At 45.2% G+C, this 14,862-nt stretch overlaps 1 protein-coding gene across 2 annotated transcripts in view; it reads right to left on the bottom strand.

The window, feature by feature from the left end:
- Positions 1 to 9,883, bottom strand: part of LOC106594055 (beta-1,3-N-acetylglucosaminyltransferase lunatic fringe) — a 31,564-nt gene extending 21,681 nt beyond the window's left edge. Inside the window, exon 1 of one of the 2 annotated variants that reach the window (XM_045710508.1) lies at positions 9,185 to 9,883. In XM_045710508.1, the coding sequence (XP_045566464.1) occupies positions 9,185 to 9,637 (453 nt within the window). In that variant the 5' untranslated portion in view covers positions 9,638 to 9,883. The remainder of the gene's footprint in view (positions 1 to 9,184) is intronic. The other variant, XM_045710512.1, reaches the window with a different exon arrangement.
- Positions 9,884 to 14,862: the final 4,979 nt, after the last annotated feature.

Genomic DNA, 14,862 nt, shown 5'->3' with positions numbered 1-14,862 from the left:
AGTAGGGGAAGAGGTAGTAGTTTGGGCTAAATTATAGATGGGCTATGTACAGGTGCAGTGATCTGTGAGCTGCTCTGACAGCTGGTGCTTAAAGCTAGTGAGGGAGATAAGTGTTTCCAGTTTCAGAGATTTTTGTAGTTCGTTCCAGTCATTGGCAGCAGAGAACTGGAAGGAGAGACGACCAAAGGAGGAGTTGGCTTTAGGGGTGACCAGAGAGATATACCTGCTGGAGCGCGTGCCACAGGTGGGTGCTGCTATGGTGACCAGTGAGCGGAGATAAGGGGGGACTTTACCTAGCAGGGTCTTGTAGATGACCTGGAGCCAATGTGTTTGGCGATGATTATGAAGCGAAGGCCAGCCAACGAGAGTGTACAGGTCGCAGTGGTGGGTAGTATATGGGGCTTTGGTGACAAAACGGATGGCACTGTGATAGACTGCATCCAGCTTGTTGAGTAGGGTATTGGAAGCTATTTTGTAAATGACATCGCCGAAGTCGAGGATTGGTAGGATGGTCAGTTTTACGAGGGTATGTTTGGCAGCATGAGTGAAGGATGCTTTGTTGCGAAATAGGAAGCCAATTCGAGATTTCACTTTGGATTGGAGATGATTGATGTGAGTCTGGAAGGAGAGTTTACAGTCTAACCAGACACCTAGGTATTTGTAGTTGTCCACAAATTCTAAGTCAGAACCGTCCAGAGAAGTGATGCTGGACAGGCGGGCAGGTGCAGGCAGCGATCGGTTGAAGAGCATGCATTTAGTTTTACTTGTGTTTAGGAGCAGTTGGAGACCACGGAAGGAGAGTTGAATGGCATTGAAGCTCGTCTGGAGGGTTGTTAACACAGTGTCCAAAGAAGGGCCAGAAGTGTACAGAATGGTGTCGTCTGCGTAGAGGTGGATCAGAGATTCACCAGCAGCAAGAGCGACATCATTTATGTATACAGAGAAAAGAGTTGGCCCAAGAATTGAACCCTGTGGTACCCCCATAGAGACTGCCAGAGGTCCAGACAGTAGGCCCTCCGATTTGACACACTGAACTCTGTCAGAGAAGTAGTTGGTGAACCAGGCGACGCAATCGTTTGAGAAACCAAGGCTACTGAGTCTGCCGATGAGGATGTGGTGATTAACAGAGTTAAAAGCTTTGGCCAGGTCAATGAATACGGCAGCACAGTATTGTTTCTTATCGATGGCGGTTACGATGTCGTTTAGGACCTTGAGCGTGGCTGAGGTGCACCCATGACCAGCTCTGAAACCAGATTGCATAGCGGAGAGGGTGCGGTGGGATTCGAAATGGTCGGTAATCTGTTTGTTGACTTGGCTTTCGAAGACCTTAGAAAGGCAGGGTAGGATGGATATAGGTCTGTAGCAATTTGGGTCAAGAGTGTCACCTCCTTTGAAGAGGGGGATGACAGCAGCTGCTTTCCAATCTATGGGAATCTCAGACGACACGAAAGAGAGGTTGAACAGGCTAGTAATAGGGGTTGCAATAATTTCGGCAGATAATTTTAGAAAGAAAGGGTCCAGATTGTCAAGCCCAGCTGATTTGTAGGGGTCCAGATTTTGCAGCTCTTTCAGAACATCAGCTGAATGGATTTGGGAGAAGGAGAAATGGGGGAGGCTTGGGCGAGTAGCTGTGGGGGGTGCAGTGCTGTTGAATGCAGTAGGGGTAGTTAGGTGGAAAGCATGGCCAGCCGTAGAAAAATGCTTATTGAAATTCTCAATTATAGTGGGCTTATCGGTGGTGACAGAGTTTCCTATCCTCAGTGCAGTGGGCAGTTGGGAGGAGGTGTTCTTATTCTCCATGGACTTTACAATGTCCCAGAACTTTTTAGAGTTGGAGTTGCACGAAGCGAATTTCTGTTTGAAAAAGCTAGCCTTGGCGTTTCTAACTGCCTGTGTGTATTGGTTTCTAACTTCCCTAAAAAGTTGCATATCGCGGGGGCAGTTTGATGCTAATGCAGAACGCCACAGGATATTTTTGTGTTGGTTAAGGGCAGTCAGGTCTGGGGAGAGCCAAGGGCTATATCTGTTCCTGGTTCTAAATTTCTTGAAAGGGGCATGCTTATTTAAGATGGAGAGGAAGGCATTTTAAAAAAATAACCAGGCATCCTCTACTGACGGGATGAGGAGGTAGAATGGAGGTAGAAACATTATGCTTTGGGGGTGTTTTTCTGCTAAGGGGACAGGACAACTTCACCGCATTAAAGGGACGATGGACGGGGCCATGTACCGTCAAATCTTGGGTGAGAACCTCCTTCCCTCAGCCAGGGCATTGAAAATGGGTCGTGGATGGGTATTCCAGCATGACAATGACACAAAACACATGGCAAAGGCAACAAAGGAGTGGCTCAAGAAGAAGCACATTAAGGTCCTGGAGTGGCCTAGCCAGTCTCCAGACCTTAATCCCATAGAAAATCTGTGGAGGGAGCTGAAGGTTCGAGTTGCCAAACGTCAGCCTCGAAAACTTAATGACTTGGAGAAGATCTGCAAAGAGGAGTGGGATAAAATCCCTCCTGAGATGTGTGCAAACCTGGTGGCCAACTACAAGAAACGTCTGACCTCTGATTGCCAACAAGGGTTTTGCCACCAAGTACTAAGTCATGTTTTGCAGAGGGGTCAAATACTTATTTCCCTCATTAAAATGCAAATAATTTTATTACATTTTTGACAATGCGTTTTTCGGCATTTTTTTGTTGTTATTCTGTCTCTCACTGTTCAAAAAACCTACCATTAAAATTATAGACTGATCATTTCTTTCTCAGTGGCAAACGTACAAAATCAGCAGCAGATCAAATACTTTTTTCCCTCACTGGAACATCAAATCTCAATAAAATTGTAGTATCGAATCACAACAAATACAGATGTAGGATCTTAGTTGGATCACTCTTTAGTTGCTGAGAATTTTCCTGCAACACAGGAAATGCTAACTTGTGGTATAGTCGAGCTACAAAAAGGCATTTAAAGTTTGTAATTTCCACTTTAAAACGTCAGACTTCATTTATATAATGAAAAATGTATCAACCCCTACCAAAAAATGTCCATTAATTATAATCCACATAATAATTCACATTTCCTGTTGCAGCAGGATTATTTTCCTGCTGTAGCAAACGGGCTCAAATTAAGATCCTACAAAGAATCGTGAGAAATGCAATACATATCGTATCGCGATAATATTATATCGTAAGGTCCCTGGAAATTCCCAGCTCTAATGGCAGATAGGTATAGGCCGTGAGCTCCGTCTCCGAGGGTCTCGTGTTCCATCCATTTATTTACACCCTAATCCCAAACCTTAACCATTCAGAATGAATGCATCAACTAAACCTTTGACATCAGACGTTTATGAACAAACGTGTGATTCTGCAGTGATACCGTGAGAGCTTGTCGCTCTATTTACATATCAACACAGACTAGTGTCTGGTGTGTGTGTGTTTTTGATGGTTTTTAGTCTGATTCCAAATGGCATATGGTTTATAGGGCTCTGGTGAAAAGCAGTGCACTATATAGGGAATAGGGCTCTGGTGTAAAGTAATGCACTATACAGGGAATAGGGCTCTGGTCTACAGTAGTGTACTATATAGGGAACAGGGCTCTGGTCTAAAGTAGTACACTAGCTAGGGTATAGGTCTCTGGTCTAAAGTAGTGTACTATATAGGGAATAGGGTGCCATTTGGGATGTACATTTAAACTCAGACAATTAGCCACACTCATAGATTAGCCTTACAATTAGCCACACTAATAGATTAGCCTTACAGTTAGCCACACTCATAGATTAGCCTTACAATTAGCCACACTAATAGATTAGCCTTACAATTAGCCACACTAATAGATTAGCCTTACAGTTAGCCACTCTCCTAGATTAGCCTTACAGTTAGCCACACTCCTAGATTAGCCTTACAGTTAGCCACGCTCATAGATTAGCCTTACAGTTAGCCACGCTCATAGATTAGCCTTACAGTTAGCCACGCTCATAGATTAGCCTTACAATTAGCCACACTCATAGATTAGCCTTACAATTAGCCACACTCATAGATTAGCCTTACAGTTAGCCACACTCATAGATTAGCCTTACAGTTAGCCACACTCATAGATTAGCTTTACAGTTAGCCACACTCATAGATTAGCTTTACAATTAGCCACACTCATAGATTAGCTTTACAATTAGCCACACTCATAGATTAGTCTCTCCTTACAGGCTACAGGTAGAGACTCTCTCTACAGGCTACAGGTAGAGACTCTCTCTACAGGCAGCTACTCTCTCTACAGGCTACAGGTAGCTACTCTCGCTACAGGCAGCTACTCTCTCTACAGGCTACAGGCAGCTACTCTCTCTACAGGCTACAGGTAGCTACTCTCTACAGGCTACTGGTAGCTACTCTCTCTACAGGCTACAGGTAGCTACTCTCTCTACAGGCTACAGGTAGCTACTCTCTCTACAGGCTACAGGTAGCTACTCTCTCTACAGGCTACAGGTAGCTACTCTCTCTCCAGGCTACAGGTAGCTACTCTCTCTCCAGGCTACAGGTAGTTACTCTCTACAGGCTACTGGTAGCTACTCTCTCTACAGGCTACAGGTAGCTACTCTCTCTACAGGCAACAGGTAGCTACTCTCTCTACAGGCTACAGGTAGCTACTCTCTCTACAGGCTACAGGTAGCTACTCTCTCTACAGGTAGCTACTCTCTCTACAGGCTACAGGTAGAGACTCTCTCTACAGGCAGATACTCTCTCTACAGGCTACTCTCTCTACAGGCTACAGGTAGCTACTCTCTCTACAGGCAGCTATTCTCTCTACAGGCAGCTACTCTCTCTACAGGCTACAGGCAGCTACTCTCGCTACAGGTAGCTATTCTCTCTACAGGCAGCTACTCTCTCTACAGGCTACAGGCAGCTACTCTCGCTACAGGTAGCTACTCTCTCTACAGGCTACAGGCAGCTACTCTCTCTACAGGCTACAGGCAGCTACTCTCTCTCCAGGCTACAGGTAGCTACTCTCTCTCCAGGCTACAGGTAGCTACTCTCTCTCCAGGCTACAGGTAGTTACTCTCTTTACAGGCTACAGGTAGCTACTCTCTCTCCAGGCTACAGGCAGCTACTCTCTCTACAGGCTACAGGCAGCTACTCTCTCTACAGGCTACAGGCAGCTACTCTCTCTATAGGCTACAGGTAGCTACTCTCTCTCCAGGCTACAGGTAGTTACTCTCTACAGGCTACAGGTAGCTACTCTCTCTACAGGTAGCTACTCTCTCTACAGGCTACAGGTACAGACTCTCTCTACAGGCAGATACTCTCTCTACAGGCTACTCTCTCTACAGGCTACAGGCAGCTACTCTCACTACAGGTAGCTATTCTCTCTACAGGCAGCTACTCTCTCTACAGGCTACAGGCAGCTACTCTCTCTACAGGCTACAGGCAGCTACTCTCTCTACAGGGTACAGGCAGCTACTCTCTCTATAGGCTACAGGTAGCTACTCTCTCTCCAGGCTACAGGTAGCTACTCTCTCTCCAGGCTACAGGTAGTTACTCTCTCTACAGGCTACAGGTAGCTACTCTCTCTCCAGGCTACAGGTAGCTACTCTCTCTCAAGGTTACAGGCAGCTACTCTCTCTACAGGCTACAGGCAGCTACTCTCTCTATAGGCTACAGGTAGCTACTCTCTCTATAGGCTACAGGTAGCTACTCTCTACAGGCTACTGGTAGCTACTCTCTCTCCAGGCTACAGGTAGCTACTCTCTCTCCAGGCTACAGGTAGCTACTCTCTCTCCAGGCTACAGGTAGCTACTCTCTCTCCAGGCTACAGGTAGTTACTCTCTACAGGCTACAGGTAGCTATTCTCTCTACAGGCTACAGGTAGCTACTCTCTCTACAGGTAGCTTCTCTTTACAGGCTACAGGTAGCTACTCTCTCCAACAATGAGTGGAGATGTACACTGAGTATACAAAACATTAAGAACACCTGCTCTTTAGGACTGACCAGGTGAATCCAGGTGAAAGCTATGATCCCTTATTGATGTCACTTGTTAAATCCACTTCAATCAGTGTAGGTGAAGGGGAGTAGACAGGTTAAAGAAGGATTTTTAAGCCTTGATACAATTGAGACATGGATTGTGTATGTGTGTCATTCAGAGGGTGAATGGGCAAGGCAAAATCAAAGTGCCTTTGAACAGGGTGTGGTAGTAGGTGCCAGGCGCACCGGTTTGTGTCAAGAACTGCAAGGCGGCTGGGTTTTTCACGCTCAACAGTTTCCTGTGTGTATCAAGAATGATCCACCACCCAAAGGACATCCAGCCAACTTGACACAACTGTGGGAAGCATTGGAGTCAACATGGACCAGAATCCCTGTGGAACACTTTCGACACCTTGTGGAGTCCATGCCCCGACGAACTGAGGGCAAAAAGGGGTGATGCAACTCAATATTAGGAAGGTGTGCTTAATGTTTTGTACACTGTGTATAGTATCCTCTATAAGGACATAGTTCAGCTCTATGATGACATTATATAGTATCCTCTATAAGGACATAGTTCTACCAGTCTGTCGTAGATCAGCTCTATGATGACATTATATAGTATCCTCTATAAGGACATAGTTCTACCAGTCTGTTGTAGATCAGCTCTATGATGACATTATATAGTATCCTCTATAAGGACATAGTTCTACCAGTCTGTTGTAGATCAGCTCTATGATGACATTATATAGTATCCTCTATAAGGACATAGTTCTACCAGTCTGTTGTAGATCAGCTCTATGATGACATTATATAGTATCCTCTATAAAGACATAGTTCTACCAGTCTGTTGTAGATCAGCTCTATGATGACATTATATAGTATCCTCTATAAGGACATAGTTCTACCAGTCTGTTGTAGATCAGCTCTATGATGACATTATATAGTATCCTCTATAAGGACATAGTTCTACCAGTCTGTTGTAGATCAGCTCTATGATGACATTATATAGTATCCTCTATAAGGACATAGTTCTACCAGTCTGTTGTAGATCAGCTCTATGATGACATTATATAGTATCCTCTATAAGGACATAGTTCTACCAGTCTGTTGTAGATCAGCTCTATGATGACATTATATAGTATCCTCTATAAAGACATAGTTCTACCAGTCTGTTGTAGATCAGCTCTATGATGACATTATATAGTATCCTCTATAAGGACATAGTTCTACCAGTCTGCTGTAGTTCAGCTCTATGATGACATTATTTTGTATCTTCTGTATGTCCTTTTAAAAAAAACATGATAATGACTATTCTTTCTGATTCCCTTTGTTTTCTGACACAAGCAAGGAGAGAAAAAAAGGGGAGAGAGAAAGAGAGCTCTTCTCCGTTTTCATTCCTTCTCCTTCGTCCTCTGATCTGCCGTCCGGGAGTAATCTTCATCGGCTCCGGCTCCAGTTTAACTTTACAGGTTTACGTCTGACTGTCTCGCGCTGTGGTCAGAGCGCGGAGGCAATGAAAGTGAGCCGGCGTAACTAATCGTGGTGAAGGGGTATTTCAGGGAGAGGAGGGTTTGGGGTTACCCCTGGGAACATACACCGTCAAGCCTTCTGTTGAATGCAGATGCATTGGTAGCCTCACTAAAACTGTAGCATACACTATGTTGTTCTAACTACATTTTGGTTAGAGTCATTCAGAGCAATTTAAAGTTCTACATTTTACATTTACATTTTAGTCATTTAGCAGACGCTCTTACCGAGAGCAACTTACAGTAGTGAATGCATACATTTAATTTCATGCATTTAAAAAAATAAATAAATTCGTACTGGTCCCCCGTGGGAATCGAACCCACAACCCCGGCGTCGCAAACACCATGCTGGCGTTGCAAACACCATGCTCGACCAACTGAGCCACAGGGAAGTTCTCACAGGGAAGTTCTCACCCTAATGTAGCTATGGGTAGACTAGGACAAACACAGATCACAGTCATACTGTAGTAAGTTAAACTTTCCTCAATACAGTAGCTATGGGTAGACTAGGACAAACACATATCACAGTCATAGTGTAGTAAGTTAAACTTTCCTCAATACAGTAGCTATGGGTAGACTAGGACAAACACATATCACAGTCATACTGTAGTAAGTTAAACTTTCCTCAATACAGTAGCTATGGGTAGACTAGGACAAACACATATCACAGTCATAGTGTAGTAAGTTCAACTTTCCTCAATACAGTAGCTATGGGTAGACTAGGACAAACACATATCACAGTCATAGTGTAGTAAGTTCAACTTTCCTCAATACAGTAGCTATGGGTAGACTAGGACAAACACATATCACAGTCATACTGTAGTAAGTTCAACTTTCCTCAATACAGTAGCTATGGGTAGACTAGGACAAACACATATCACAGTCATACTGTAGTAAGTTCAACTTTCCTCAATACAGTAGCTATGGGTAGACTAGGACAAACACATATCACAGTCATACTGTAGTAAGTTCAACTTTCCTCAATACAGTAGCTATGGGTAGACTAGGACAAACACATATCACAGTCATACTGTAGTAAGTTCAACTTTCCTCAATACAGTAGCTATGGGTAGACTAGGACAAACACATATCACAGTCATACTGTAGTAAGTTCAACTTTCCTCAATACAGTAGCTATGGGTAGACTAGGACAAACACATATCACAGTCATACTGTAGTAAGTTCAACTTTCCTCAATACAGTAGCTATGGGTAGACTAGGACAAACACATATCACAGTAAATCAAACTTTCCTGAATAAAGCTGTTATCAGTAAAGTAGTAAGAAAAGTGTTGTTATTGTAAAACTTCCCTCTGCTTGAGTTGAGGCTCCGTTACTTACAGTTTATCCTAATTATCCCTGTAGCCTAGCAACCATGACACGTTCCGTTGCCCCTGATAGCATTTAGATTCTTTGGTAATCTAGTGCCACTAACTTGGGTGTTTATTTCTGTGGAATTATTCAAACTAGTTTTTCGTCCGTTTTCCTCTAAGAATATAACAGTATTTGTCCTATCACCTGTTGCATGTTTAGATGCATTGGTAACCTAATTTCACAAACTACTACAATAGCAATGTGTCCAATAGGCTGGCCTAGCAGTTCAGAGCGTTTTAATCGAAATGTTGCTGGTTCAAACCGCAGAGCCGACTAGGTGAAAGATGTGTCATTTTGTCCCTGAGCAAGGCACTTCATTCCTGTGAGTGTAAAGTTTTCCCATTACCTGCAGCATGTTTCTAGAGATCCATGTGTCCAGCAGTAGATCCAGCCTGGTGTGGTGGTATTTCTTGGTGGTTTTCACCGCTATGAACACATCTGCCGGACTGAGCTCCTCCACCGGTGTAGAATCACTAGCCTTCACCGCTCTGTGCTCCACCGCCCGTTTCCCCCGGCTCAACTCACTGAAGTACGCCGAAAAACCCTTGACCTGGGCCGCCTGACATTTGTCCCCGACCCGATCCTCGGCTGGAGCTTGGTTAACGGGTTTGTCATTATTATTCATGCTGTTTAAACTTTGCAGGGAGCGAGTCCCGAACTCTCTCCCGGTGGAACCTTCCTCCACGAGAGTCCCCCGGTGTTTGATAACGGCGACGAGAAGAACCATCATCACGAGGCAGGTGAACAAGGCTCCTCCAGCCGTGGAGAGGGCGCGTTTCCTCCAGACGCCTTTTGACATCTTGCTACAAGTTTACAAATCTAAAATAGATTGTTTATAATCCCATACAATGGTGAGCAGTGCAAGCATTGACAATAAAAGTGAACGCCTATTCCACTGCGACAAAACTCACAGAATAGGGAGACATCTGACTGTTCATCCTGGTTTGCTTCTCTCTCTCTCTCTCTCTCTCTCTCTCTCTCTCTCTCTCTCTCTGGCTCTCTCTCTGTCTGTCTGTCTCTCTGTCTGTCTCCCTGTCTCCCTCTAGATGACTGGACCATTCTAACCCACGGTTAGTTCTAACCGAGCTACCAGAGGGAGAGAGCCACGCCTGCAGGCGGGACTAGTCTCCTCTCCAGCCACTAGCCGCTCTGAGCGCACTCTGTATGGGCGTGACCGAGGAGCAAGAGGCGGGCCGGGCACTTGGAAGACTTCAGTTGTCAATCAAAATATGAACTAAATCTTCAGTATAGTAAATTGTTATTATACATTTGTATCAACTATCATTGTATGCATAATAATTTATCCCAAATAAGTTTACAATGAAAATGTATATTAACTAATATATTTGAATAAGGTATTTGTTAAGTATTAATAGGTGAATAAGTAGCTCGGGGAGATGATAGTTCCCTCGGTTGGAACGTAGCGCGCGTTCGGTTCTGCGTTCTGGAATGTTGGCGGCCGCGGTTCCTTGCAGACAGATGTTGGAGCAGCGCATGACAGCGGCGCGTATGTAGTGCTGCCAACGAGAGGAGATGACAGATCACACACACACACACACAAACACACGCACACACGCACACACACACTGCCAGTGTAGTTGTGCCAGCAAGCATGGTTCCAAATCTAGTGGTCTGTGGAATGTTTCCTCTTCAACAATAAAGTGCTTGTCTGAGCAACTATTTCACAGCCGAGGGTACAAACACACACACACACACACACACACACACACACACACACACACACACACACACACAGAGATGTGAACAAAAATCTTTAAAAATCTACAAAATCAACCCCTTGAACGTTGTGTGTCTGATGCTAGCAAGTTTTTGGTTTGTGTTCAGAATGAATAACCTCTTCCCTCTCCCCTCTCTTCCCTCTCCCCTCTCTCCCCTCTCCCCTCTCCCCTCTCTCCCCTCTCCCCTCTCCCCCCTCTCTCCTCTCTCCCCTCTTCCCCCTCTCCTTTCTTCCCTCTCCCCTCTTCACCCTCTCCCCTCTTCCCTCTATCCTCTCTCCCCCTCCCCTCTCCCCTCTTCCCCTCTCCTCTCTCCCCTCTTCACCCTCTCCTCTCTCCACTCTTCCCTCTCTCCTCTCTCCCCTCTTCCCCTCTCCTTTCTCCCCTCTTCCCCCTCTCCTTTCTCCCCTCTTCCCCTCTCCTCTCTCCCCTCTTCACCCTCTCCTCTCTCCACTCTTCCCTCTCTCCTCTCTCCCCTCTTCCCCTCTCCTTTCTCCCCTCTTCCCCCTCTCCTTTCTCCCCTCTTCCCCCTCTCCTTTCTCCCATATTCCCCCAATCTTCTCTCCCCTCTTCCCCCTCTCCTTTCTCTCCTCTTTCCCCTCTCCTCTCCTTCCCTCTTCCCCCTCATATTTCCCATCTCCTCCCTCTCCTCTCCTCCTCTTTCCCCTCTCCTCTCCTCCCACTCCTCTTCCCCCTCTCCTCTCCTCTTCTTTCCCCTCTCCTCTCCTCCTCTTCCCACTCTCCCCTCCTCCCCACTTCTCTTTCCTCTATCCCTCATTCAAGGACGAGGACAAAGAGAAGAGCTGACCTGTCTTCAATGTTCCAGACTGCTCACCACTGAATACCAGAGGAATTAAATCCTCACACACACACACACACACACACACACACACACACACACACACACACACACACACACACACACACACACACACACACACACACACACACACACACACACACACACACACACACACACACACACACACACACACACAAACAGCCCGGCAGCATTAAATCTGTTCCGTTCCAGCATGTGTGCCCTGTGCCAGCGTGTGCGTGTGTGTGTGTGTGTGTGTGTGTGTGTGTGTGTGTGTGTGTGTGTGTGTGTGTGTGTGTAGAAGTTCATGTATAATGGATGTGATGTACCGACTAAAGAGCTGATAACAGATACACTGTGATGTGTGATGGTACCACGGCTGGGGAGCCAGAGTGTGTGACAGATACACTGTGATGGTACCACGGCTGGGGAGCCAGAGTGTGTGACAGATACACTGTGATGGTACCACGGCTGGGGAGCCAGAGTGTGTGACAGATACACTGTGATGGTACCACGGCTGGGGAGCCAGAGTGTGTGACAGATACACTGTGATGGTACCACGGCTGGGGAGCCAGAGTGTGTGACAGATACACTGTGATGGTACCACGGCTGGGGAGCCAGAGTGTGTGACAGATACACTGTGATGTGTGATGATGTGGGATGGACCACGGCTGTCTCTCTCTCTCTCTCTCTCTCTCTCTCTCTCTCTCTCTCTCTCTCTCTCTCTCTCTCTCTCTCTCTCTCTCTCTCTCTCGTGTTATCTCCAAAATTCCCCGATCAAGGTCATGGTTTTCCGAGTCTGAAGTGGGGACTTTTCCCTGGATGTGTCCACCCCCTCTGAGCTGATGTATTACTACTAATAGAATCCATATAAGACAGAAGGTCAGAAGTCTCACTGTCATACCATTACAATACAGTAACATGGCAATACACGCACACAGGCACACGTGCACACTCTTACGCAAGTACGCACCAGTGGAGGCTCCTCAGAGGTGGAAGGGGAGTACCATCCTACTCACTGAATTTCATTTTTTTTTTATCCGAAAAATGATCTGGTCCTTTGAAGATAAAGCTATACTAAATATATTCACATGTCACCAAATCAGTGATTAAAACTCACTGTTTTGCAATGAAGGTTTACCAAGTGGTGCAGCGGTCTAAGGCACTGCATCTAAGTGCAAGAGGTGTCACTACAGACCGTGGTTTGATCCGGACGGTATCACAACCGGACGTGATTGGGAGTCCCATAGGGTGGCGCCAGGGTTTGGCTGGGGTAGGCCATAATTTTAAATAAGAATTTGTACTTAACTGACTTGCCTTGTTAAATAAAGGTTAAGTCAAAAAAGTATCCTCAACAGCCCCTTCTAGGGAAGCACCATGGTGTAGCCGGAGAACAGCTAACTTCCATCCTCCTCTGGGTATATTGACTTTAACACAAAATCTAGGAGGTGCATGGTTCTCACCCCCTTCCATAGATTTACACAGTAATTATGGTGACTTCCAACCTATCAGAGCTCTTTCAGCATGAACTGACATGTTGTCCATCCAATCACAGAATCAGAGAATGAATCTAGTACTGTAAGCATAAGCTACAGCTAGCTAGCACTACAGGGCATAACATGTGGTGAGTAGTTGACTCAAAGAGAGAAAGACAATAGTTGAACAGTTTTGAACAAATTAATTTCTTCAAAAAATTAAGGAAACACAGCAGAGCTAGCTAGATTTCGTTGTATTTTTGTATTCCTTTTAGTTTCACTTACTTAGCTAGCTAATGCAGCTAATTTAGCCTACTCAACAACCTGACTCAAACAGAGAGGAATGCTATTTATGTTAGCTAGCTAATGCAGCTAATTTAGCCTACTCAACAACCTGACTCAAACAGAGAGGAATGCTATTTATGTTAGCTAGCTGGCTAAGGCTAACCAAGTCTGCAACTCTTCCAAGTCAAGGTAAGCTTTCGGTTTTATTAATTTATTGCCACAACTCCCAGTGGTGTTACTGCTAAACTGCTTGCTGTACACTGTACTGTGTGATTGTACACATGGATCGGATTGTAGGTTTACTAACGTCGTAGCTATTTTGACTATGTCGTTAGCTAATTTGGTGACAACGATGTGTAGCGGTTAGTGGTTATGGTATGAAGGTTTGGCTTGGAGAGTTTTTTTTTGCCTGGTCAGAGACAGCTGTTGTTTTGTGCACTGAAGTCCGCAAGTGAAGGGAAAAGTGGAGAGGAGGAGAGCATGTAGATGGGAGAATGAATTATAGAACATGCAAAGTGATTATGCTGTAGACCTTTACGTGGCTGCTATGAAAGTGAACTGTGTGTTCTGGCGATCAGTGGTGTATTCATTCCGCCGATTCTGTTGCAAAACGTTTCTTAAACTTACCTGAATTTGTCCATTAGAAACTCTCATTTTAGTTGCCAAAATGGAACGTTTTTCAGCTGTTTGGGCTAATGATTACACCCCAGATAAGCTAGATGCTGTCAAGAGTGTTCAAGTCGGTATTGAATGTGTCACTGTCTGTCACCTTGATTACTCCAATTTGTCTCTCTGTTCAAGATTATTAGCTAGCAAGAATCCTTTCACCTGGAAGCAGTCTTTATTATCGTGGGGGAGTTTAACCAAGCCCATCTAAAACACATTTTTCCCAAAAATATCACTAACATGCCGAACCATGTATACACAAACATCCGCAATGCATACAAAAATATCCCCGACCCCATTTTGGCCAATTAGATCACATCTCTGTTTCTACTCCCCACCTACAAGCACCAACTCAAGAGGGAGCCACCAACACTGAGAATGTATATATATATATATATATTTTTAAATGTAACCTTTATTTAACTAGGCAAGTCAGAACAAATTCTTATTTACAATGACGGCCTACCAAATGGCAAAATAACTCCTGCGGGGACGGGGGCTGGGATAAAAATAAAAAATAAAGAATATAGTACAAATCACACATCACGACAAGAAAGACAACACAACATAGTGAGGCGCTGTACAGATGAGGCATTGTCACTGTTCCTGTCATGACACCGACGGATGGTGGCACCCCCCCTCGACCGGGCGGGGCTCGGCGGTCGTCGTTGCCGGTCTACTAGCTGCCATCGATCCTTTTTGTTTCACTTTCTGTTGGTTAGGTCTAGGTAGGCACGCACCTGTTTTGGGTTAGTTATTAGTAGGGGGGGTTATTTAGTTTAGCGAATTATGTCTGTGTTTGTGCGTGATTATGTTCCTTGTCGGGTTTGTGTGCTTGAGGAACGTGTGTTTTTTCCCCCTCTGCCTGTGGTTGGTTTTTTGTGTTTTACCACCGCAGAAGTATTTAAGGGCTGCGTCCCTATTTTCTGACGACCATAACAGTTTTCTTGAATTAAAGTGTGTTCAAGAATTCACTGTCTCCTGCGCCTGACTCTACCTCTCCTGCTTTCTTGAGCCAGCCTTGACAGTTCCTTAAGGCAGG

Source organism: Salmo salar, chromosome ssa02 (genome assembly GCF_905237065.1).
Source record: "Salmo salar chromosome ssa02, Ssal_v3.1, whole genome shotgun sequence".
Taxonomy (NCBI): Eukaryota; Metazoa; Chordata; class Actinopteri; order Salmoniformes; family Salmonidae; genus Salmo; species Salmo salar.
The sequence above is the reverse complement of the archived record's forward strand: the minus strand, read 5'-3'. Positions and strand labels throughout refer to the sequence as shown.